Source organism: Lingula anatina, chromosome 1 (genome assembly GCF_051362555.1).
Source record: "Lingula anatina isolate TDL-2025a chromosome 1, LinAna3.0, whole genome shotgun sequence".
Classification (NCBI taxonomy): Eukaryota; Metazoa; Brachiopoda; class Lingulata; order Lingulida; family Lingulidae; genus Lingula; species Lingula anatina.
In genome coordinates this window covers 48,993,442-49,019,755 of record NC_141767.1, presented here as the reverse complement: position 1 = coordinate 49,019,755, position 26,314 = coordinate 48,993,442, and the positions used below count along the sequence as shown (strand labels likewise).

The following is a 26,314-nucleotide window of genomic DNA, read 5'->3' as shown; positions in this document are numbered from 1 at the left end:
TCGCTTCATTTTATTCTTATAAGGAAATAAATTTATTTAGATTATGTATCATGTTTTAACCCAGTCAAAGCAGGAATGATAATGAGCATTGCAATAAATTCTGTATCTTATGTTATATTGTAATGAATAAAATTCATAATCAACACCAAATTCATTGATAAGTTATTTTCTGGGGTACTTCTGTAATTGATTTTATTGCAGTATAAACTGACATCTATGGTTATGAAGAAGTGTATATATGTATATGTACACAAAATATGACAAGACGTTAATGATAACCAATTTTGCGATTAAGCACTCCACTAATGTAAACCTACATGTAAGGACACATTTTGCCTTTTAATTACATATCTTAATTAATAAATAAACATGTATAAAAGCAACTTTTAGGCACCAATTCAACTTGTCGGCAATAAGCTTTCACATAAAAAAAAATACAAAGATACACTCCACTGTATTTCCAGTGTATTATCAATACATTTTCCTTTGGCAAATGATTTAAATCTACACAAAGTTTTTGAAAAGTTTCAAAATGGGACATGAACACGTAAAAATGATTGTGGTAGGGGCAGCATTTAAATTAGCACGAATATAACAAGTAAGCAACATATTTTCCTGTAAGGGGCAGAAAGAATGCAACACAAACAAGTTTTGATTTGCGTTCTAAGGTTGGTTGAGACATTAGTCCACTCAGCAGTAATAAAACTGACACACCTACCTTCAGCCTATAATAATAGGCAAATTTTAAACTTAGTTACTTGTTTAATATGCACCTTTATTTCAGGATGTAATATTAAGATTTGTTTATCAAAATGTCCCATTTTTAAAGTGGTTTGTCAGCTTGTTTCAAAAACTAATTGCAATGTAATATATGGCGTAAAATCTTTAAAAGGTGAAAAAGCCTATATATACAAATTGTTGGGTTTTTTTTCAATAAAAAAAACTTGACATTTATACCAGTAAATGCTTCTCTTCCATTTAAATTCTGCATCATGTATTTCATACACACTGTGTTTTAATGTTTAAATTTGATAAAATATTGCCTTCCATACCTGTCAATTTTAATATAATTTTACAAGTGTTCTCATAAAAAGCCACCAGGGTTCATCATATCATACTCAATGAAAATCATTCAATCTCACACACACAAGCTGTAAGTACAATCTGAGATTCAATACATCTAAAACATAGCTCCAGTTCAAAACTGAGAACAGGACTCACATGTACACATCCCAATTAACAAAGCACCAACAATGTTCATTGTCTGTTTCAGACCAATCCTATAAACCATAATGTAATCTCTACTCAATTTTTGTTAACTAAAAACCATAATAATACCAATTATTACCAGCCAATACAAATTTAGACTCTTTGATGACCAAGCATTATAAACCATGTAAATGCAGGATAACTGACAGTCTGATTGTCAGTCAAAATGACAGTTTAGACAATTGTTTGTAGAAGGGACCATTTATCATAACCATGGCACTGTCAGTCAAATGTTGTTTTCCTATCTGGTTTCTTGGGAGGATTAGGAGGGACTTCTTGCTGTGATGAATCTAGTGGTAAGGGAGGCTGAGGCTGGAAAAAAGAAGCACCAGAAAATGACAATCCCTTATACATTTTACAGAATACACATACTCTTCTGTCAAAATTTATTTGCTATAAAAACATGTGAAAGTCTTGCACAAGGTGATTGTCTTGTTTAACACAGGCAGGCATAGTTTTCATTTCATTATTCAAAGCATTTTACACTAAAACTGAAAATCCTCAACCACAAATACTAAAATCTGCTCTTACTTTGTCCTTGTGAGATGCTCTCATGGTGCCACTCTTCCTGACTGGTAGTGGAGGGGCATCCTCATCTATGTTTCCATAGTCTGCATATGCCTGCTTCTCTGGAAGTGGCGGAGGCTCCTCAGAATCCCCGGAATTTGTGAAATTTGACTGTAGAACCGAGTTGACCATGCTGGCAAGAGAAGCAGATGAACCAGTATCTGAAGGAAATGACAAATATTAAAATGTATATCACAGACATTTTCAGTTTTAAAGGCACTGATGCTCATTATAAGGATAAATGTTCCTTAAAAATGGCCTGCTGAGTATTAGGTCAAATTAAAATTAAATATGATTTTGGTGTTAGAGTGGCCAGACTGAAAACAAAGATGGACTGATTAGGTTGAAGAGAGTGTGATGAAGCAGTACTGACCTGAGACCACTGATAGAGGCTTCCCATTTAGCTTGATGTGTCCACTGTTGGGGCGAAGGGGTCTCTTTGGGGTCAACTTCATAGAATGAAAATGAAATAAAAGATTTTGTTAACATTTACCATGAAAATTTTTCATTCATTTTTTTTGTCACCTTCTGTTGAAAAATATTCATTGGCTATTTATTTAACAATTCGAGAAAATATTTCTGGTTATTTTGCTATAGGCTGACCTATAAACAAGACTAAGTTACCTGTTCATTTAACTCGATCACCATGCTCCCTGTGCTGCTCTCTGAAGTATCACTAGAGGTTGTGTTCCTTTTACTAGTGGCAATCATGCTCTTCACTTTGCCCGGGGTCTGCATCTTGGTGGGGGACCCTGATCTGACAGTACCCACAGTAGAATGACTGCGGTTGGGAGAGCCACGGTGAGGGTTTGGTGAAATCGTCCTAAAATGGCACAAAAAATGTTACATTGTCTTCGTTAAGTATTTTTTTCACAGTGGATGTGAGAACAAAAAAGGCTAAGCTGTTAGTAATTTGTAAATGTAAGATAATTAGCAAAAATATTTCAAAGTAGCAAGAGGAAGCACTGAATGTACCAAACACTTTCAAGTATTGAATGAAAATGTTAATACGAAATGCATTATTGAATATGTCAGTTATTGATTACTGTTAAATAATCATCACTAATGGTTAAACGTTAAATAATCATCACTAGTGGTTAAACCTATGTGGAAGGTACTGGTATTACCACAAACCACCTTGAAAAAAATTAATAAGCTGACATCATACAGACCTTAGCAGCTTAAGAAGGGATTTTAGCAGTTGTAAAAGGAAAACAAGAAATGCAGGAGAGCAAGAAAAAAGAAACTGATTACCAACATGAGAGAGTAAAAGCAATAGCAGCACTTTGTTTTATCTTTTCATCTAAAGTGGGCTCTGCTTAGAAAGGAGATGCAAATTTTTGATACTAACTGTTGTTAGTCATATCAATTGCAAAACAAGCAAATGCAAGATACGTCTAAATGAATAATAAAAGCAAACGGCAAAATAATTAGAGCATTAAGGTTGGATGCTGGCACTTCATACCTGTGATGTCTGTGCTTAGCTGGGCTCCTTTTTCTAGCAGCATGATAATGATTGAAAGTGAGTGAACAACTTCGTGCAGCACAAGACCCCTTTCCTTCATTTAAACATTTGCCACACCCCATGAACCATGGAGCCCATTATAATTTTCCCACTCAACCATTCATCTTATATTTATTTTAAAAATTACGCATACATGAAATTCAAGCATTCACTAGATTGTTCAAGTTTTGTTAAAAATTAATCAAACTGAAGCCAACTGCCAAAGGGCATGCTTTACAGATTGAAGGATTTAAATCTGGATCTTAATCTGCAAAGCCTGTACATACTCTGGTATATCCAGGGTAATTCGTGTTGGGGACTGTGGTGGCAATGTCTGGATTCTCTTCACCTTCACCTTGTTCAGCTTCAGGTCTTTTACCTAGAATTTCACAAAAAAAAGACTTATTACCAAAAACATAATAAACAAAGAAATGGTCAAATTATATCTCCAATTCATATGTGAATACCATTATGCTAAGAACACCATAGATCGCCTTTCTATTCAAAATCTGTCATGAAAATAAAGGTAAAACGCACTTTACAATTACCATACAAAACAGATCAGCGCAGAGCAGATATTCACAAAATCAACTTTGACCAAACTCATCAATACAGTATATCCCACAATTGTGATGTTACATTTACCAACACACTTCCTTCTGCCAACCAATACTGTTTTAAGCAACTAGCTATTTTCTCTCTTACTTTTATACCAAGCTCCTTTTCAATTAGATCCTTCATCTGTGTGAACCTCATCTCCAGATGAGCATGGAAAGGTTTCAGAGTATCAGGGGCCTTTCTGCCATGCACTGTAATGGCAGTTTCCAGTAATGCTACCTGTAAATAAATAAAGGAAATATAACAATATTCAGACTTCAAACATTTGAATTGGCATCTCTTAGTATCCAAAAATATACAAATATATACCTCTTAATATTCACTATAAATTTCAAATATACAAAACGTATGTCAGTGGGGTTTCTGTCCAATTTTAGAAAAAAGACAATATCAGTTAATTTATACTTACCTGCTGAGTTGTGGCCTCTTTCAGTTTTGATACTAACTCAAATGTTTTCTTTTGAGGATACTTCTGTAAGTACTCTTCTGAATAGAAAATCTAAAAGGAATCATAAATATGTGAATTGACCGAAAATACACCAGAGGACAGTCAATGTGTCATTTAAAACATTATATACTACTGCATACTTCATACAATCTCTTTAATTGGCTTGCCTGATAATCAAACACTTCAATTTCTTAAGTGGCCTATTTGTTGCCTCTCATTAAAAAACTGTTATGATCACAACTTGAATATATAATTGCCAAAAAATCACTTTTGCTTATTAGACTCACCTTGTATCGAGTGATTCCTCCATTGACTGCAGGGTCCACCACTCCGTTGATGACCATACTAAGGGGGTCAATACGGAGCTTGGGGTCATTGGAAGACATGTGCTGCTCTGTCAGATCCTCTATTTTAGCGTTGGCTGTCTCAACTGTCTCGATGGCATTCTCCAATGGACTGACTTCAAACTTAAGGAGAAATTACATTTTAATAAACCATTTGAAAGCCATGATTGATTTTCCTCATTCTCCAGAGAAGTTGATAAAATGGTAATCTAATAGAAAAAAGGATTTACGTAACATTACTTCAATATGTCAATGCTTATGAGACTGACATTCAGTGGTAAAATTGACTTAAGTTTTTAAAAGAGACACTAAGGCGAACTTAACCAAAATCTCATTGCCTTTAATCTAAATCACATGCTCTTACCACATAGGTGGACGCCACTGGAAACCACCTGAGGATTCCTGGCAGAGGGTAGGATGTCACCAGATTGGTTCTTTCTAGCCACATACTCTGAAATAAGGTTTAAAATTGATTTTGAATTTCTGATTATAAGATTTCAATGGTAAAAAATTCAATGACAAAATTTTTAGCTCACCCTTTTTGATTATTAATTAAAACCACAGACAGCATAGATTACAAGAAACAACTTGTGGCACTTCAAAAAATGGACTTTACCAAGATACTGTATCAAAATCCACATACCGTAAACTCATTGGTGCCATCTTCAGCAGCCATTCTTCTAGAGTAAGTAAACTTTTGCACTTCATTAACCTTGTAATATCTGAAACAAAGACAGTATACTATATAAATCTATTGAATGTTTTTGTGAATGTCAAAAAAGGAGCAAAAGTAAGTGTCCAGTACTACTTTATTTTTATCAAGTAATAGGACATTGGTTCCTTTCCTTCTCTTTCGAACCAAAGAAAATTAATTTAATTTCTATTCAAAAGATCTGTTAGGTCTAGTATAACTACTGCAGACTTACCTGAGAATCTGTTCACTGACTGATTTACCCTGGAATCTTCTCTTGGGTTCCAAAATTGGAGTGACAGCATTTATTTGTAAATCTTCAATCCAGTTAAAGAAACATGATCCCAAGTTGTGCATTACCCTGACAAGGACTGCTTGTACAGCTTTGTCCGTATTTCTCTCTCATTACACTTATGAGCATAACAGATGTGTGTGCGTGCATGCTTGTGCATGTGTGTGTGTGTGTGTGTGTGTGTGTGTTACAATAGACCCCAAGATCTGATTACTTCTACTTACCATAAATATATACATTCTTATGATTAATATAACCATTTTAAAGGATACATTGACTATCAGATTCAAGGATATCTTCCCCAGGTGGTGTCAACGTTTTCATCAGCTGAAAAAGAGTAAACAAGCAGTCCATGATTCATTGCATAATATAATTGTATAACTTATTAAAATGATAATTAAAATGATATCATTTAAGCATGAAATTGCACTTAAATGAATGTACTGTATTAGATACTGAAAAATATGAAGTACATCATTACCTGTGCATTAGGGAACTGGTTTTGTAACCTTGTAGTAAAGTCAGACAACCTTTCATATTCTTTTCCACGATAAATAAACACTTTGTTCTGAAAATCAGAAGAAAATCATTTTGTAAGTTAAAAAGTAATAACAAACAAAGACAGATTTCTTTGCACTTGTAAAAACCAAAACTTAGAATATGATTCATAACAAATATCCTATATTGCCACTGACATTACTTATAAGTGTATAACCTACAAATGATAACCAGAATAGAGTGGTTACCTGCAGGAAAGAAGGGAATCCTTTGCCATAAAAGCCAACACGGAAGTATTCAGGTTCTGGGCGCATCTGATTCATTATGAAGGTGTAAAACTCTGCTTCCTGTCCCTGAAACAATTTGGCAGATGGATTTACTACAAGTTACAGCCACCATAAACAATAAAAAAATTAAAGTTATGTTTAGAGTTAACTTACAGTTACATCATTTGTATCTCCTCCACATGAGTGCACTAATGAAGTAACTCGACAAACACAATATATAGATTGATTGATATTTTGCCAGTTTAGGCCACTTTTATTAATGTCAAACTAAAATGAGAATTAATACAAAACTTTCTGTAACTCAGTGGCTGTGAGATAAATCTGTAAATCTGCAACTGATTGCCAAGAGTACTGAAATATGATGTGGCCAAACTGTAATGATAATAAGTTAGGAATAAAAGAATTTTGTGGGGTTGCTGAAAGGTCTCACTTTCCTCAGTGTACCTGCAGTCTTTATGTAACCACAGTTCAAGATTTTAATATCACCTGTCAGCTGGCCATTGATAGAAGGCCTGGATAACATTGAAAAGAGGTCTTACCAGTATTTTAGCCAACTGTATATAGTCAAATGTTTCATTTTCACACTGTTTGGCCAATTCTTTGCAAAGCTCAATGCCTTTCTCCCACATCTGAAATTGGTGATATTTCTTTTGTGAATAACATGTATATCACTAAGTCTTAATATGCTAATTGTAATAACTGTTCAGTGCAGCCATTTCTCAACAACTTTGATTACTGCCCTGATAACCATGCACTGAAACAAAACTTTGTGTAAAGTAAATCAGCAAAGTGCCCTCCAGAAACACATGTAAAAGTAGGAATATTTCACATTTAATTCCAGCTAAACAAGTCAGTCTTTCTGACATTTTTGTATTTGAAGTTGTCGACCAAATATTTGTTAAATTCAATGTACAACCAACCTTTCCTTTGTCAAAATAATGAATGACATCATAGTAAAGTTTCTCTTTCAGTGCCCTGTTGGTCTGAGCATCTGAATGCTTGGCATCCTGAAGCATGTTGGGAAGGGGGTCATCTGACCACTGGAATTAAATATTATTCTGGTAATGAAGGTAATCAACAACCAAAACAATCCAGTTTGTGTATATACAGTATCAATTTTATGGCTGCCTTCAAACATCAAACTCAGTTATGCATTTAAGAAACAACAATAAGAGACACTAACTGTCTAACATACACACATACACATTAACTCATACTGTTCCAAGAGATGCTTTGCAGAGTTCTTTTAACTCTTCCAATCAAATATTACCCAGTATACATGCAGCAAAATTTTAACATGACACAATAAACACAAACAGTAAACAATACCATACACAAAAACACTGACCAAGTGCAAATGAAGGTTTGAATCAATTCAAGCAAAATATACTGAAAATCTTTCATGTAAAATACTTTTAAAAACAGTTCTACAGAAACCTTTTCTCTAACACCAAACAATACCTTTTTTGTTTGTGAAGCTGAATGGGTGCACCAACTTTAAAAAAACAGAATACATTGACAAGGGCATGTGAGGTAAATTGGGTGTAAAAAGTCATGCAGTCAATTTAACAATACAACCAAAAGTTTTAAGCACTGGTTGCAAGCAATGACATCATGCACATGTTCAGAATAAACATTGAAATCTGCGGATGATAACAAATACCATCCATTTTTCAACCTAATTTGTAATGTATTTATTTTCACTTATACAGCTTGAGGTTTTGCTCCCTTTGAGACATCATTTCTCTTAGCAAGTGTTCATAGTTGTCAGTATGGAAAACTGTCAGCACAAAGAAGACATATTATGCAAATTTCACAAAATACAAAAATTGCACATTTTTGCATCCAAATAACATCTCAAAGAAAAGTAAACAGTACTACTAACCGTAAGTAACATTGAATACAGCAGCAGTGTATAAGCTGCCTCTGTATAGTTGTCACATTCTAGATGGAGGTCACACAGCTTGTGTAGGTAACGAATGTACATCTCTTGTCGGTTTATGTCATGGTAGAAATTCTAAATTGCAAATGGAAATAAAGGAAAAAATGTAATTATGTTTCCATTTTACTGACCAAAAAGAGATACTTAAAAATTGCTCAGGCTGATGAGAAATAAAGCCTTCCATGATCATGTTAATAACTTTGATCGTGTAATGTTTAAGGATAAAGAGAACCCTGATAAAACTGTTATTCTGCTTTTGCATCATAACTTTGGACAGAAATAAATGGTCTTTAGATCCAACATCAGATGGAAGAGTTGATTACCTACCAGCAGATTTACAATACAACTCATTCTGTTTTCCTTGTTTTCATCATGAATTATAGTCCTGTATTCCAGCAGTCTCTGCATCAGCTTCTGAACTGTTTCCACAAATGCTGTCCCCATTTCTTTCATGTATGAATGGCCATCACAAAGTCCATACATTCTAGAAAATAAGACATGGAAATAAAAACATCCTTCTCTCTTGCTTCATATAAGAAAGAATGACAGAGCTAGAAAAAGTGAATGCATTGGTATATAATCTACTGAATCAGATAGCATTAAAATATATACACATGTACAGTTGAATAAAGAAAATAAACTTGTACCAAAGTGTACAAAGATTCATGCCCTCAAAATAAACTAATAAGTACTCACATCTGAAAGAAAAGGTCCCTGTATTGTTCATCCCCTCTACCACCTTCCACCAGGGCATCTAGTTGTGTGATCATCTCATTTTCCACCTAAATTAAAAACACAGCCCCATAATAAGACAACTGACAAACAACAACGAAAACTTTTAAGATAAGATATAATTTGTTTCTATAATTTTAAGTTGAAGAATGACCAGAAAATCTTGTTAAACCTCCAAATAACTGAATCTTGACATTCTGTGCTCACCAACACAAAGCTCCCTTTGATCCTTCCACTGGGCTGAGTGTGCATGAACTCACAGAGCATCATGTCAAAGAAGATAGGAATGGTAGCCTTTCGCAGCTCTAAAAACAAACAATAAAGCAGATTCATCCAACATGGCAATACAATACAGGCACAGTTAAGGAACAAGAGTGCAAATTCAAAGTGCTTGTGATACATTAATCTTACAGAATGAGTACATGTTGATGCTTACAAGCCCTGTGATTTGAAAATTCTTGTAATTGTCTTACGTATTAATATGCACCATACAGAAATTAAATTGGTGCAAATCATTTCAAAATTGACAAACAATACAATACATGGAAAGCTAATATTATTCAATTTGTGTGCACTATGTGTACTATGTTGATGTTTTCTGTTCCCTACCCGTTTCTGGAATGAGTGTCATTTCTAATATTGGTCCCACCATTTCTGGAATGAATCTTATCTTGTATTGGCCTGAAAGAAAATAAGTCAAATTTTACATAGGACTGACTGTCAGTGTGTCAATGTATTAAGCAAGTATCAAACTATAAAAAATATAGAAAAATAAAATCATTCAGGTTCAGATACCAAATCTTACCTAAATTAAACCACATAGATCTTATCTCAAACCCTGTCTCTCTTCTCATGTCTTTGTATCTAAAACAAAATAAATTGAAAATTTCATCAAAATTAAATAAATCATCAATAACAAACTCTCAGTGGTATGACATGCACAAACTTAACAGTTATGATTTGGGTACACTTTGTCAACCTTCCAATTGATATTTTGTTTATAGTGAAGAATATTTATTGTATCACCAAATTTTCTAAATATCTGCAGAATTACTGACCACACTGTAAAAGAAAGATTTTGAAATATTGACTGTAAAAAAATATCTATAGTTTGTTCAGAAAGCCTGCACTTATATCTGAAAGGCGCATTTCCAAACATGACTTCACTTTCAATGATGAAACTTAGCTTTTCACCAGAGATGAAATGAAAGGTTCTTGTGAAAGTGGTATAAAAATGTAATTTGGTGTTTGCAGAAAAGTAAGGTCATGACTCGTTAGTGCTGTGAAATTGCTAAAAACTTCAGAAATATCAAATGAACCATCTTTGCCTGCTTTTAATTCCATGAACTGTCCCTAAATCTATTTAATAATTTTACCTGCTGATAATTTTGTTCCTTTTAGCTGTGGAGAAGTTTTCAAGCTGTAGAGGTTCTTGTGTAAGAAATGAGATTGCACAATGGAAAAAGTTATTCCAAAGCTGTAAAAAAAAAAAAAAAAAATTATCTCATTTACTAAGCAAGATTAAAGTTTTCAAAAAATCATTTACAATCATTATAAAACTTAAAATAAAACTTACATTTTCAGGTTAATGGGCATATATGGCACTGACCTGATATTCAAAAGGGCTGGAAAACCTATCCCTGATGGTATGAGAGAAGTGCCTGAGAGCTTTGAGGAAGACACTAGAAATAAAAAAGAATAATAAAATGAAATTATTTCATTTCAAAATATTTATTTAATACCACATGATTATTGCACACATAATTCTGATGATGAAATTAATTAGTAGAAAAGATCAATGCTAAAATCTATTTTTGCTACATCCCACCTGTTCTGCATCATGATCATCTCATTCCAGTCACTGGGGTAGACATTTTTGCTGACCAGATCCCTGAATACCATGAGAATCTCCATGAGGAAGTCTGTGAGGTCGATCAGAGTAGGAAAATGGTTGATGTACTGAACATAGTGATGCTCTGTCATCTGTCTAAGCATGGCTGTCATCAAAGCTACATAATTACCCTGGAATATAGAGAGGAAAAAATTCAATATAATAAAACCTAAAGCAGGGGATAAATGTCAAATGTAAAATAGTAAAATTTAAAAAGAATTTTTTCAACAAAACCTGTCCATGTTTATACCAATTCAATGTAACTAAAAAAGACCAAATGCACCCTGATTTACCTTAAGGGAAAGAAAGTAATTTTGCTAAGAGTAATATTCTTCTACCAAAAAACAGTTCATAGGAGTGAAGATAAAGCACAACTATTTACTTGAAAACAGATGGTCCGTGAAAAAGGGTTCAAATTGTATCAAAACTAGAAACATAATTACAAAATACTTACAATACAAGGTCTCTCCCTTGGCATGGTAATAACAGTCTGTATCACAGTCCGGAGTATAGCCATCACTATCATGGAAAGGTCATCATGAACTGGGCCCTGGGATTGGTCAAAGGTGATATACGCAAATCACAAAATTGTTTATAATTTTTCTGATTATTAGGCACAAAACATAAGTAGCATAAATACAATATATAACATTATTACATATCTAAAGCTTTTCACTTTGGCATGTAGGTTTGGTCTAAAAGTGTATTTTAATGTTTTCTTTTTTAATCCCATTCCACTGAAAACTTGATATCTAAACTAATCAGTTCTAAATCACAACAACAAAACAGTTGTCAGTCAATTGATACTTGGTTAGTCAACCATAACTTGTAGCTTCAAAATGGAAACAATCTCCATCATTCAACAATAAGGAGAGCAACAGAATCAACTGTTGTATGATCTGTACCACTTCATGGCTGGTCAACAGCTCCATGAGGTCTCCCAGAATCTTGACCACCTCCTCCAGTTCCTCCCCACTCTCCAGTAGAGTCTTTGTGTGAGCCAGCACCATAGGCAGGAGAATGTAGCGGCAATCTGTACAGTGAAACAATAGCACTTGACCTCAATTCTCTATGATAGACAGCAAAGCATAGCCATGTGATTCCCTAATTTTGAAAATGTTAAGTCTAGCAGCAAGGACACTGATCTCCCTTAGGTTTGTCATTACTGAATCTAAATTTTTAAAATTGATGGAATTTGCTATCAGGCAATGCAAAAGAGATGAAAAATGGAGGACTAAACACTCTTGTTTCAGGCTTTCTTCAAGTGCATAAGGTAAATTGTATTGCATAACAGCTGAAAGTTTGTCAAAAAATAACTGTTATCTACATTGTGGTTTATTTTGGTCTCACCTGGGAACATAAATAACCGACTGTGAACAATGGCAAGAATACACTTGATCTTCTCCTTTGTCAGTCTTTCCTTTGGGACATTGTTTATGAATTCCACCAACAAATGACTAAAAAAGAAAAATATGGAAAAATCTTTAATCAGAACTTGATCTAAGATTCAATTTGTATGGTACAGACCAACAGTCAAAATATTTTAGCTATGTCATCATTATCAATCAATCAATCATCTTAAACTATATTTATAAATTTAGATGCTAATGTTATAATACTAAATTCACACCCCCCCCCCCCCCCCCATAGTAGTCCCTTTCAGCCACTATGCAGCTAACAGAATCTCGTGTTCCATCTCTTACCTTAGTTCCTGTGAATCAAACACCTTAATAACATCAAATATTGCTGTAGGAAGGTACCTCAAAGCTGCACCCTAAAAAATATTAAATAAATTTTTCTATAAAAAATACTGTCATTGCCCCAACTTCAAACTTTATTTAGAAACATCTACAAAAGTGCTAGCGCAATTTTTCCCAAAGGTAACCTACCTGAACCAGAACTGTGTTGTCAGCTGTATTCTTCATTAGGTGGTTGATAGACTGGAGGAGCTGCTTCAGAGATACTTCAAACTGCTGGTTGCCACGATTCTCATTCAAACTGCAAGAAAGACACAAATCTGTAAGTTAATAATGAGCATTTCCCACTTGAATTGTTACATTCTTATCACATCTCATTTAATAAGCTGAATTTATCAAATTACCACCACCACCACCACTTCCCAAACTTACCATTATTAGTTTCACTTCACCTTTATCATTATTCCTTTCAGTTGACAACATTTTTTTAAATAATATTACTAAACATTAATCACATATATTACAAAAACGATACCTTCATTTTTTCTAAAATTCTTAAACCGTGTTTTTTCCTTTAATTATTATACTGATGATACTGTGACAACTATTTTTACTTACGTAGCAAACAGCTGCCTTGATCTGATGATAAATTTGAAAATGTACTCCAAAGATTTCAAGGCTTTAAGTAGAGCATCCTGGTGGCTGCCTTCCTGTGCATTGTCCACATAGTACTTGAAACACACCATCAGCTTACTGGTCAGCAAGAAGAGATAAAATATATTTACTAATTGCATAGCAATATCAGATTTTCAACACCCAAAAGCAGTAGCATCCTGCACTGACTATTACACAGGGAATCATTTACATTCAAGAAGAAAAATCAAACAGGCTGTTTTGGCAACTGGATAAGAAAAAAGTTTTCCAGTTTGAGCTACACACTATTGCAGTGTAAATTTTAACTGTTAAAATCTTACTTGTAAACCAGAGTGGCACTGAAATTCTGTTCAATGTACACCTCCATCACGGGTCTGAACTGGTGGTATTTTCTGTTAGAGATGAGATCAATGATGAAGACCTGTTGGAGAAAATAAATTAGAATAACCAAATCACATAAGAGATCACAGGTTCATTATTTACAATTTGATACTTACATCTGGCAATCCACACAAATAACTTCACCTAATACAATACATCTATGCATGTTAATACAACCCAAGGCATAAATATACACAAGCATTCATTTAAACGCTGAACAAGAAGTTTACAAAATGCATAAGACATTTTCTTACCAGTGCATCAAACACCATTTGATCATAGAGGTCTGAGTCCGAGTTTTGCATCAGGATGTTAAATAAGGCATCTAAGGTGTCTTGAAGGAACTGAAATAAGAAATGGTCACAAACAGTTAAATAGGATTTTTGTATTCTATAAGATTATAAAAAGCCCTACTGTTATAAACATCTTCAATCATAGACTTGTGAAGATTCTTTTGTCTATAGCTATTTATATTAGTTTGATCTTACCATCCAATATTTCATCTGCTTGCAGTCAGATTTCATCAGGGAATGAGGTTGTGACAGGTATGACAACCTGTCACCCCCTCTGGTGTGCTATTTGGTCAGATCCCCCCCCCTTTCCTGCCCCTCCCTTATACATAGCTAATGAAACTGTTCTACATCTTCAATCATGTTAAGAAGAGAAACATTTTCCAAACATCAGATTTACTTTGAGCTGACTTCATACTGAACTTTTTTTTCTAAATACTTACTTTGACCACTTCCTCTCCATCAACTTTCATCAGAGTCTGCAAGTGCTCCTTCAGTCCCTCAGGGTTGTCTCTCCATTTGAGTAAACCCATCAGGTCCACTGAAATATAGAGCAAAGAACAGTCACTACAGCATCTTTAAAACAGTTCAACTAAAATTTGAAATCATGTCAGTTTTTTTCTGAAACATTTAACAAAGAAAATTATAATTCTTAGTGGAATTTTTATTTGTTTTTTTCCCCATCCCAAGACACACCTTGTTTAAGGTAATTTATAAAAACATTAACTTATCCAAATGGTATTGCTTCACTAAAAAAAATATGCAGTATCATCGAAATATATATCATTGTCCCATTGTAACTCATTCTCTCTCTCTCTCTTTGATAGTATGTGTAAGGATTAACACTCACAATTGTGGGTTAGCTTTGTAGAGCAGACTAATGTCTCTATCTGGAAACTATCCTTGTTGCTGAAGGTCAGTGGTCCAGCCTGAATTGTCTGTTTTTGTACAGGAAGTCCGGTCTTGGACGCCTTCTTCTCCAGATCTTGCTTGCTGGCAGGCAGAGACAGGTAGATGAGCTTGTCTTGTTTCTTGTTGTCAATCTGGACACACATAAGGAAAAACAAAAAGGTTTAGAAACTTTTTCATACAATCTATTGAGTTTTTTTTTTTTTTTTTTTTTACAAATTTTACGATTAGTCACTTATGAAAATATATATGAACTTGATAACCCAGGTTGTTCTAATAAATCAAAGGGGTTATGCTGTTAAGAGATGTCACAAGACAAATGTTAATCCACATTTTAAAGCAAATGGATAATTATCTTCAAAGGGTAATGGATATTTGGAAGTTTTATCACTTCAATGTCATGAGTAAAGCAGCCCTAAACATAATATAAAGAAAATATTAAGATAGCAGGGAAAGCAAGCTTAAAGTAAATATATTTCAGAAGATACTAGAATAACTTGGAAGTAAACAAGATATGAGCATTTAACAATCCCAATGAGAGAAGTTAATGGGAGATAACAAAGTACAACATGCATGCATTGAGTAATCCCCTGTTTTTGTCTTAATCAATGAAATCATCTATGACAATAAAAAGCCTTAGCATAAAATAATGCATCCTGCCAGCAAAAATCAAAGCCAACAAGCATTTTGTGGCCAGAAAGAAGAAACTTGGAAAATGGACCCTTTACTTTTTTCTTCCAGACTTTCTTTCCTTGCTCATATTTTCGTCCTGGCTTTATTTCCTGTAATGTTGCGGATACAAGAAGCACACATGTTACAAGCTACAACACACAGTTACACAGATGAAGACCATGTCATTTTTTCTATCAAAGAAAATAAATTCATTTCGACAAATTTTCAATTTCAATATTTAAAAAAATTAAAATCTATTTCACTTTATATCTGCAAATCAACAACCTAAAAACTCTTTACATTTTTAATTTTCAACAATCTCATACTTTCAACAATTATCCTAACAAGCCCTTTGATTAAAGATTAAAACCTACAACCAAGATACAGATGCAAAGCAGACCTAAGTTAAGTTCTATGAAGTACAAAGGCTATCATGCCCAAAAAAACCCATGCAAAGTATTATTTCAATATTCCAAGGGATTAATGATGGGGGGGGGGGGGGGGGGGAGGGGGGGGGGGAGGGGGGGGGGGGGAAGCATACAATTTGTTCTAATCAAAATTATTAAAAAACAAAAAAATTCTGACATCTGCCAAGATGTTGGTGTTAATATCGGATTTAGGTAAATAGCATCTCTTTTACTGAACACAGATAAAAAAGTTGTTCTTTTTAAAGAAACTTATTGATGCTGGGGTTAAGAAAAGATAAACTGATTTATTCTTACTTTAAAAACCATAATCCTGATATAGGAAAGGTTATAATATAGTTCTTAAAATTAAATTATGAAAAAATAGGTTTGGTGATTGGGAATGTATAAAAGATAAATATCTGTTCATCAAACAGGATTAGCAAAATGGGATGTAGGATAAATTAGGAAAGGCAATTAATTGCACTATATAACTAAGTAGAATCACAAAAATGACCATGAAAAGATTCTGATAAAAATCTGGCAAATACATTTATGGGCTATTTATCCAAAAATCCTCGCAAAGTCTTTTGTTTGATTCTTGATTCTTCTCAAATAAAAAGGAAAAAATTGTGATAATTTTAAGTGATCAAATTAGAATTCTTTATCAAAAGGAATGGAAGGATAGGCCGTAAACCAGGTCATAATGCCGTTATTTACATCTGCTTGTAAATGGTGAGCCTTCAAATTCTCATATCCCTGAAATAGCATGGAAAGTGAAAAGCCATACCAACCACATAAGCTTTGAAACACTGAATCCCTTACAATCATGCCTTTTATCCCAGACTATATACATCAATACATTTTCACATATTATGTGTGCCAAGATGCACATTCTAAAGCAGTTTCATCTAAAATTAGCCACAGCCTGCAGTGTATTATTAGTCGATTTTCTGATTTTTTTCTTTATTATTCCAACATTGTACGTAGCAAATATTTTCAGCTACACTTGTTTTATTATAAAAGGCTCATGCTAGCATATACAATTTTCACCAAATGCTTAAGAAAATTTACTCTACTTAAATAAATGAAAATTGGTCCAAAATAATACAGAGTGAACCCACATTTAGTATCAATACATTTCTAACAGAGTGTCAAAATTTCATTGTGTAAACAATTATAAAGTTTATCATATTTTTCTGTAAATCCTTTTACTTTTTTGTAAGCCCTCCATCATGCCTTTGACAGACCAAAGCATACAGGGCCTGTATTCAAGCACATCAAGAAATCAAAACAATTTCAACACAAAGAAGTAGCAAAGTGATTGCATCTTATCAAAAAAATAATTAAGCTTTATTACCTCTGCCAAGGAGGTTATGTTTTCACCCGTTTGTCTGTTTGTTTGTCCGTCATCAACATAACTCAAAAAGTTATGGACCGATTTTGATGAAATTTTCAGGGTAGGTCAGAAATGGGTTAACTTAGAAGTGATTAGTTTTTGGTGGTGATACGGATCAATGATCAATCAATAATCAATAATAATAAAAAATTGCTGCCTTGGCAGAGGTCTGCGCTCTCGGAGTGCTTTTCTAGTTAGAAATGAGAACCTGTACCCTACTAATCATCCAATAAGAATGTACAATCAAGGAAACTTCTTTGTGTTGTTAATTTGCTATGCCTACCTCAACAGCAACTCACCACCAATACAAAAAATTAATAAAAACCATCACACTATTATCCTAGGCTTACCTTGTACACACACAGATCATGAACCTTGTCTGCCAGTGTGGTACCATTATCATTCATCAGTTTGACAAATGCCATGGCAAATGGTTTTTCAGTTTTGTCTTTGGCTAGAATACAACATGACAAAAAATTAGAATAATGAGCATCAGATACAACAAAATACAATATTTTTAGACTTGATTTTAATTATATTCTTCTAAGTCAAACGTCTCAATATTAAATACTTCTCAACATGGTCTCAACCTGTATCATAGTCATCCTATACTTGCAGTGAATCTCACTTACCATCTATGGTTGAGCGATGTTTGAAAGTGAACTTGAGATGTGATCCATAGAAATCTTCAATAGGAATTGCCACCTACATACACAGAAGCAAAATTCTATTTCATGATAGTATATACATATTAATATGTCAAATTTTTATTCTGTCTTAAGCCTTAATACAAACATGTTATAAAAATCTATTCTATATTTTCTAATTTCTTCAACAAAAGTAACCGCTGCAGCAGGAATATGAAAATGGCCACGGTGTCATCCATTACCTTGACTGTCTCATACCACTCTGGCTTGTCTTTATGGTAGTAGATTACAGACCTGTAATCTGTGGTAAAATCATCAGATCCATGACTGATCACATCCTATGTTTTAAAAAAATTAATCTTTTTAGTCAGTATACACTTTAATTTCATTAATCCACTAAAGCTCGGAGCCCATAAGGAGCTTTCATCTATTATGTAGAGACAAAAAAGCAGCTCTCATGTACACTTTCAGCTTAATGTGTAAAAATTGAAGAGTTTTAAATTTTATCATTATGATGAACACTACTACACAGATTAACTTTCATCAGAAGTCACCACCTTGATGCAAAGCCAAAACTTTCAACCTGATCATACATATACATATGCTCAGACATCCCCAAGTCATGATCTTTCATAACTATGCTCCAGTCATATGCTACTTACTTTGATCACATCTCCTCTCTCATTGCAAACACAAATTGTGACTTCAACATTTTTATCTGATGTCTTGTTTCCTCTTATAAACTCTCCACACATTATGGTGACATAGAGGTCATTTCTGACATCTCCTGGCATGATCACCTCTGGGAATCCCATCTTTCTGGCTACAGAAGTGTTCCCTGCTACCAGATGTGGGTAATCTTCCTTCACCTTGAAAAAAAGTGAAATAGGTGAAACCTAAATTTTGGTGAAAAATATTTTCAATTTATCCTTTATTATGCATGCTGAGCCCTTCTTTATATGGCTGCAGTTGACGGCCAAGTTTAACAAGAAAAATCAATGGTATGAAAGATTCACAAAATGACAATCTTTCATCAAACAAGTATCTTTTAATCTGTCTGCATGTTCTCATAAGACACATGTTGTCTTACCTGGTTCAGATCCCCTGGCAGTATCTGAAGGCACACCCACAGTCCCTGACCCTTGTGGTTGATCTCTTTGGCTTGGATGGCATTTCTTATTACTTTTTCTAAGGAATCCTCTTTCCCACAGCTGAAAAAATAAACCAGCTCATAATGTTTCATCTTTTAAGAAAGCAGCCAAGAAAAACTTAAAATGACACTAGAGTAGAGTTGTAATGAAATTAAATTCATATATTTACTCTAACTTACGCCATGAAAGGGATAAAGTGTGGCGGTTTGTCCTCACTAGCCTCAACGTTGCCTCTGAAGATTTCAGACAGATCCATCACTGAAAAATTAAATAACAGATTATAGTCACACAGTGATAAAGTGATGCCAACAAAATCTGAGATTCAATGTTGAAATGATAATAATATAAATTAGTTAAGTTTAACAAAAGCATCTAAGTACCCATTTCAATAAATTATTCGAATTGTTGCTGAGGGTTTACTTCAAACAGTAATCTTCTTTCCTGTTTGTTACTATCTTTCATACCTGCCACACCAAATGGTCTTCTCAGACCTGTTGTCTGCTTCTTGTTATCAGCATCTTTAAGATCCATGCAACCTGGAAATTAAAATGGTAGGCTGGACTTCAAGAAGTCAAATGTCAATAAATGCTTTTTTAATGAAAATTTATTCATATAAAAATTCAAACTAGTGCATGTGTGTAGTCATATCTAAGCCCACCTTGCATAAAACTGTAACACATATTATAGGGCAAAATAAATAAGAGAAAATAACAAAACTCCATCACTAAATGCTAAAACAAATGGATAAGTAAAACTGAAAAAAAAAAGCTTTCTGAACAATAGGTAATAAAGAAAGTAAATATTTACCTATCCTTATTATTTGACATACTAGGAAGACTTTTTCTCGTTGAAGATCCTTTGTTCCCAGATCCTGAGAGAAAAACCATTTTATAAATTTCATTCTCAAACCACACAAGTGCAAACATATGTCAATTAGCACAAACATTGTTCTTTACTGTCAGAAAACAAACAAAAATTGTTCTTTATTGTCAGAAGACAACCTATTTCTTTACTGGCTAGATCATTTCAAACTCAAGTGCAAGTCATTATGTATGCAAATGGGGCATCCCATCTAAATTTTAGAAATTTATATGCTTTATATACTCACTGTGAACAAGGCACGTAGGTTATTGAGCATCTCAATGTCCTTTGGAAGACCCTGGCTGCCCCAATTAATTATATAACTCTCTCTAAAATAATTAAGATTATCAAAATGACATAACTTTTACAGTTTAAAGAGATAAGAGCACATTATTTCAAATTGCCAATGTGTTATGTAATTCAACTTAATCCATCTAAATATATATATCATGTAGGCTGTAAATATCAGGAACTTTTATATTCACACTTACGTGAAGACCTTGTTTTCTTTGGCATCATAAAGATTAATGAGCACATCTGCATCTTCTCCAATTCTGCACACAAAGTTTTTTACACTGACAAATAAGCTGAACTGGTGCTTTATTTTGTGCTTTCCAATAGGATTGGGGCAATTCTTTGACTGAAAATGACATTTATTATATACAAAATAAATGACAGTGAGTAAATGCATAATTATAACAGTGACACTTTCTTTTTGGTATGTTAATTATGTAAGTTACTGTATAAATTCTCTTTCAAACTGCTTTTCACAATTCAAAACAGTGCCATTCATAAATGTCAAATATACTTCAATACTGTAAATACTACTTACCTGTTCTGCCTCTATCCTTTCCATGGCCAGTTCATGCTGAAATGTTAATGATGTAGCACAAAAATTTCCTTTTTAAGCAAAAAAAAAATCTGGACATGTTATTTTGTATCTAATTATGTTGAAGTTATGGTGCAATAATATAATAAAACTTAGAATATACAAAGGTATAAAATGATAATTGGCTTTTTTATGATTAAATTCCCAAAGCACACAGATAATATGTAAATCAAAGGTCGTAGAAATAGTTAACCTACCTGTCTAAATAATTTGATGGTTCCAGTAAGCTCTGGGTTAAGAATATTACCATCTTCATCTCTCACTGCCAAGTCCAATCCCAATATGCTGAATTTAAAATATGCTATGCTACTTCACAAGCAATATAAGAAGTAAAAAGACATAACTTGGTAAAATAATTCAGTGGCTTCTGTTCAGTTTGCTTTGTTTCACAGCAGTTAATTTTTTAGATAATTTATGAATAACTTCATTTTTTATATTTTATATATTATATATTTATATTTTTTATTTTTAGTTTAATATGAAAAAATTGTGTTAAATGAATTCCATTTCTAAAGCACAATTTGTATTCTACTCACGCATTCCCCATGTCTATAATTGCAGTGAGTTTCTGTTGGAGATCTTTCAATTCATCCTGAAAAACAAATTAGAAATATATTTGGATCAATTTCCAAGCTGAGTTAGCACTTTAGTTAAAGCACTTACATATAAAGGTAACATGAAAACTCTGAAGCTAAAAGTTCCAGCATCCTTAGTAATTCCAAATTTAAAAATAAATACTGTTCAAACATACCTTTAAATATCAACTTTTAATGTAACAGACAGACACTTTGAATATTCAGTGTAATCTTACTGTATCTCATGTAATAGTGTCAAGTGGTATTTAGTTAGAGATAAATCAAAGAGATGACTGACACACAGGGTGCTGACAGTTAACTTGAATACTTTCTCTCACTTTTCATGTCTCTTACCATGGTTAATTTTCTTGACATGATCACTTTCCTGGCATCCAGCAGCCTGGACATCATGCCTCTGACCTCCTCAAACTGGGCACCATTATTCTAAAATCACAAAATATCCACATGCTGAACAATGAGCAGTTTTATTTTTAGCCAAGTATGCTAATGAGATATGCTTCATGTAAAAAAAAGAAAGTTGTTAGGTAAGATTCCATCATGATGAGAGTCCTACTTGACAAGTTAATACAAGTTGATAAATTTAACTACCACAGAGCTGCCCCGTTTTTAATGTCTTCTTTAATTGAGAGTGCCATGCAGAATGCACTTACCACATATAAGTTTCTCAATATAGAGCCCCATTCTCTCAGCACTGAAGTAATCTCTTGCACTATCATAGGTTCCTTGGTGGTCAAGGATTCATATGCCCTGTAAAGTAAAAATCAGTTGGCAATTTATAATGAAGTTGGTTTAAGCCATGGCATCTTTTGGCATTCCCATGTTATTATGTTAAATTAACCGTTTTTTGAAAAAAAAATACCAAGTGCCTTTAAATCACCTTGTGCATCATACTTAAATATGCAATATCACTGTGTATACCTAATATGTTATCAGCTGTTTATTGGACAACAAATAGTCATTGGCCAATCTCAAGTAGACTTTTTTAATCTGAAAATGATGCACATACCATCAGATAAACCAGTTTTAATTAGGCCTGATGTATATTACCTCAACTGCCATCTTTCTTTTAAATATTCATATATATTCAAGAATGCCAAAAGTTACCTCATTATTTCAGAGAAACAAATGAAATATATATTTGATCTTTTCAACAATCTACCAATACTTAGGTAGAAATATTGTTCAACTTAATCAAAAATGTGGTATAGTGATTCAAGAATATATTTCAAGTACAATACACAGAAGTTTTAAATCAAGTTATTTTTAAGGGGATGACACCAAATGAAGCTGCTTCACCTCTCATATCATAAGATAGAGCACTGTACTCACCCTGATTTGTCTATGGAGGCATCTTTGATGCAGACATATGCCTGTGGGAAGATTCCTTGTATGTACCTATTCTTCAGGTTATAGCCCCGTAACCAGCCTAGAAAATATTTTATCTTAACCATTCACTGTAAAATACACAGTTATTCTGTAATTGCAAGTTATACAATATGAATGTCTCCTACTGATGGGGAGTTAACTTTGTCCAGATTCATTGTTCCATGCATAATTGCAGTAAAAAGGGTAATTCAAAACATCTACACTAAGCAAGAGTGACAGAGCAATGCTGACATGCATTTTTAATAACAAAGAACATTTTTGAAACAGACCACATGAATGGATTAAACCTGAAGTGCAGTTGCTTTTCCAAACTTAATATATACCTTTTATAAAAATCACTTACTGAGAACTGATATTTGTATGATGGATACGTATTAAGCTTATACTCTCAACAATAAACAGAGTACTAAAATGAAATAATAAAAACAACAGTACCTAATCAACTAATACAACACCCATGAAAAATGCTGTTTTGCATACAATGATGGCTCAATTTAAACACAAGGTCACGCAAAAAATAGCATTGATAAGAAGTAAATTCCTTCCATTTAAACTATACATCTACACCTGTGTTTCTAAGCTAGCTCCAAATTTATTAAAATTTTGTATAGCTTTATGTGTTCTATTTTAGAAATCAAAGTTGAGTTGCATATGATATTAAACAGTCCTGTCCTTACTGCTGTCATGTAAAATGCCAGGCAGTATCTGCTGATTATGTGCCTCACTGATGTAACATCAAACTTGAAGGTTGTCAGGTGCTATTAATATGGCTTAAATGTCTTATATCAAGTACAAGTTGAGATCATATTACTATAATGGTTACCACTGCAAAGCCTCACAACTGGGAATGGATCACATTACCCCCTTGACATCAGCAGGTGAATATTCTATGACTTGCAGAATAACACTGCTTAAACAATACTTTTCATTTATAGATTAAACTAAGCTTCTGCCCATTTATTATCATCTATGATGTATTCAATCATTTTCACTTTGAACATGCAAAAATGGGAAATATTTCTAGACAAGTGTATATCATTGACAGAACTGACTCAGGTGATGACTAAATGCACCTTTGCAGACACAACTGCCTGTCAGGGTATAAAAAATGACAACACATTTGTCAATGAGACATCTCAATTTAAATAAACTGAAACAAGACTGCACTGTTCACTAAATTAGACCCATTTTTTCAAAGACAACCAGGCCGCAATAGTACTAAACCTGTTCAACATCTAACTTTTCATCTATATAACATGTATTGTCCATGTTATAAACTTCCTTATCAGACAGTTAGTTCTTGCAATATCAATCAAACTAAACATAAATTTACACCTGCTGCATACTTATCTTGCAACAAGTACAATATGATCAGTCCACAACACAAAAATGAAACAGCTCAAAAATAAATATGAACAAATATGAGTCTTTTCAGTTAAACACATCCCTTAATTGTCAAAACAAAAAAAGGAAAGGTATTCCAAATAACAGCCTTTTATAACTCAAACAAAGAGAGATGTTTAAGGGAATGTCACAAAACTGCAAAAGTGGTGTACTGCAGGTCTCGTGGTAAAAATCAATATTCACATTAGGAACCTTTCCAAATGAGATAAAAGACATTCTTGTAGCTCTCTATGAACATCTGAAGAATTAAGTGCTAAAACAAAGTGACTGAGGTATTTTAACATATATACTCTTTCATGCAGAAAAAAAATTCAGTTTGTATAATTTATTAAATACCTAAAATATTGCAAAAAATTATTTTGCAAACTCTTGCATCCACTTAGTTGTAAATACTGTCATTCTAGATTCCAGTGCATACAGTGACCAATATGGCAATGTACAATCTTGATCATGATCAAGACGGGCAATGAACACAGGGTTTAACCAGGACAATGGATTTTTTACTATTTACCATGGTGATTTTTAGCTGTCACTGTGTGATTATTCTGATAGATCCTAAAATTTGCTCATCTTTTAATTCTTCTGTCCTTAAAACTACCCTGCCATTAATCAATCATAGTTAAAATCTTTGATAAAACTAATGAAAAAAATTACAACAATGGCACTTTATTATTTAACTCTTAATTGCCACTTGTACACCATACCTTCACACTGTTCTACAATATGCACTGTGTCACCAACACTGAGTTTCATTCGATGAGGGCCATCTTCCTTGTAGTTGTATATGGCTAAAATATAATAAATAAAATTATAAAGACCACCTTAGCTCTGGTTTCCAGTCATATATTAAACCAATTCGTCTCATTGGCTGTTCATACTCATAACATTATAAAAAATAAAATAATTAGGATTTAGGACAAATTGAAAGTAGTTTCATTTCATTTACACAGGATTGAAATCAATCTGTACTTTCATTTCAAAATGAGCATGCATTGGACTGCACTTTAATTGTATTCATTTGTCAGACTGTGAAATGCAGCTAATGTAAGGAAAAAATTTAAATCCATTTTTTATAAACAAAAAGCATTCTACAGCCATAAACATAGAGTTTAGAGATACAAGAATTTTCCTTCTGGAGTCCTCAAAATCTCAAGTGGCAGTTATGTTAGTAAACTTAAATGTTTATTCTTTGCATGCATCACTGCTGTTACATCAGTCATAATAAATTCATCATGAAAACAATCAATTAAAAGATCAGCATAAAACAAATCATAAGTAGCATTGTTTTTCTTAATTATACGCAATATGAATCGTATTGGTTCTCAAAACTTAAGAGTATTTATTGAACTTATGTAAACATAGGTAACACCCCCAATAGATCACTTCAGATAAGATTTGCTCATAATAACGTGGTTTATAATGACAATCGGTATGAATGAGAAGTTCCTGATTCTTCAATAAGTTCACATTGAACACAACTGCATATTCACGAGTCAAAACGGCAAGGAATCTTAAACACGTGAAAATTCCTCCACCAGTACAAGTTACAACATAAACACGAAACCGACACTTGCAATTTGGTTGTCGAACTAGTTGGTAAGTCTAGGGAACTTGACCGGGAGATCTAGCGGTGTCTGTCCAGGTCGATCTCTATAACAAAAGATCGGAATACTCACCAACGCCATACTTCATGGAAGGCCCGGTTTCTGACCACATTTTCGATACCTTTTCCTACATCAAGAAAGTATCAACGTTTGTAAGTAGACTTCCTCTATCATGAAATGAATCACCCTTTCCCGAGGGATCTGCCATGGTGAATGTCCCGTATGAAGGTCACACAAGATAACCCACGCTCCACTTGTATTTTTCCCTTTGTTATCAATCTTACATC

The 26,314-nt window shown here is 33.5% G+C and overlaps 1 protein-coding gene across 3 annotated transcripts; it reads right to left on the bottom strand.

Moving 5' to 3' along the window:
* Positions 1 to 158: 158 nt before the first annotated feature.
* Positions 159 to 26,311, bottom strand: LOC106150441 (dedicator of cytokinesis protein 1-like). Of its 3 annotated transcripts, XM_087001782.1 has the most exons (55): positions 26,100 to 26,311; positions 25,128 to 25,211; positions 22,963 to 23,059; positions 22,284 to 22,380; positions 21,967 to 22,056; positions 21,574 to 21,629; positions 21,235 to 21,322; positions 20,981 to 21,016; positions 20,640 to 20,788; positions 20,396 to 20,477; positions 20,095 to 20,158; positions 19,752 to 19,823; positions 19,467 to 19,545; positions 19,227 to 19,347; positions 18,799 to 19,005; positions 18,379 to 18,474; positions 18,122 to 18,194; positions 17,840 to 17,943; positions 15,743 to 15,796; positions 14,956 to 15,148; positions 14,549 to 14,646; positions 14,070 to 14,159; positions 13,755 to 13,855; positions 13,399 to 13,533; positions 12,973 to 13,081; positions 12,787 to 12,857; positions 12,434 to 12,540; positions 11,989 to 12,116; positions 11,538 to 11,633; positions 11,021 to 11,214; positions 10,802 to 10,874; positions 10,569 to 10,669; positions 9,998 to 10,056; positions 9,802 to 9,873; positions 9,400 to 9,497; positions 9,157 to 9,242; positions 8,788 to 8,944; positions 8,404 to 8,535; positions 7,439 to 7,558; positions 7,058 to 7,147; positions 6,480 to 6,584; positions 6,215 to 6,301; positions 6,006 to 6,060; positions 5,677 to 5,758; positions 5,394 to 5,472; positions 5,115 to 5,201; positions 4,694 to 4,873; positions 4,368 to 4,457; positions 4,046 to 4,177; positions 3,628 to 3,719; positions 3,302 to 3,334; positions 2,461 to 2,659; positions 2,210 to 2,285; positions 1,801 to 1,997; positions 159 to 1,581 (listed from the first exon to the last, which is right to left on the bottom strand). In XM_087001782.1, the coding sequence occupies exons 1-55, from the start codon at positions 26,137 to 26,139 to the stop codon at positions 1,492 to 1,494; spliced, it is 5,583 nt and encodes a 1,860-aa protein (XP_086857908.1). In that variant the 5' UTR covers positions 26,140 to 26,311; the 3' UTR covers positions 159 to 1,491. The 3 variants fall into 3 exon arrangements, with proteins under 3 accessions (XP_086857908.1, XP_086857909.1, XP_086857910.1); XM_087001783.1 differs by lacking the exon at positions 3,302 to 3,334; XM_087001784.1 differs by lacking the exon at positions 15,743 to 15,796.
* Positions 26,312 to 26,314: the final 3 nt, after the last annotated feature.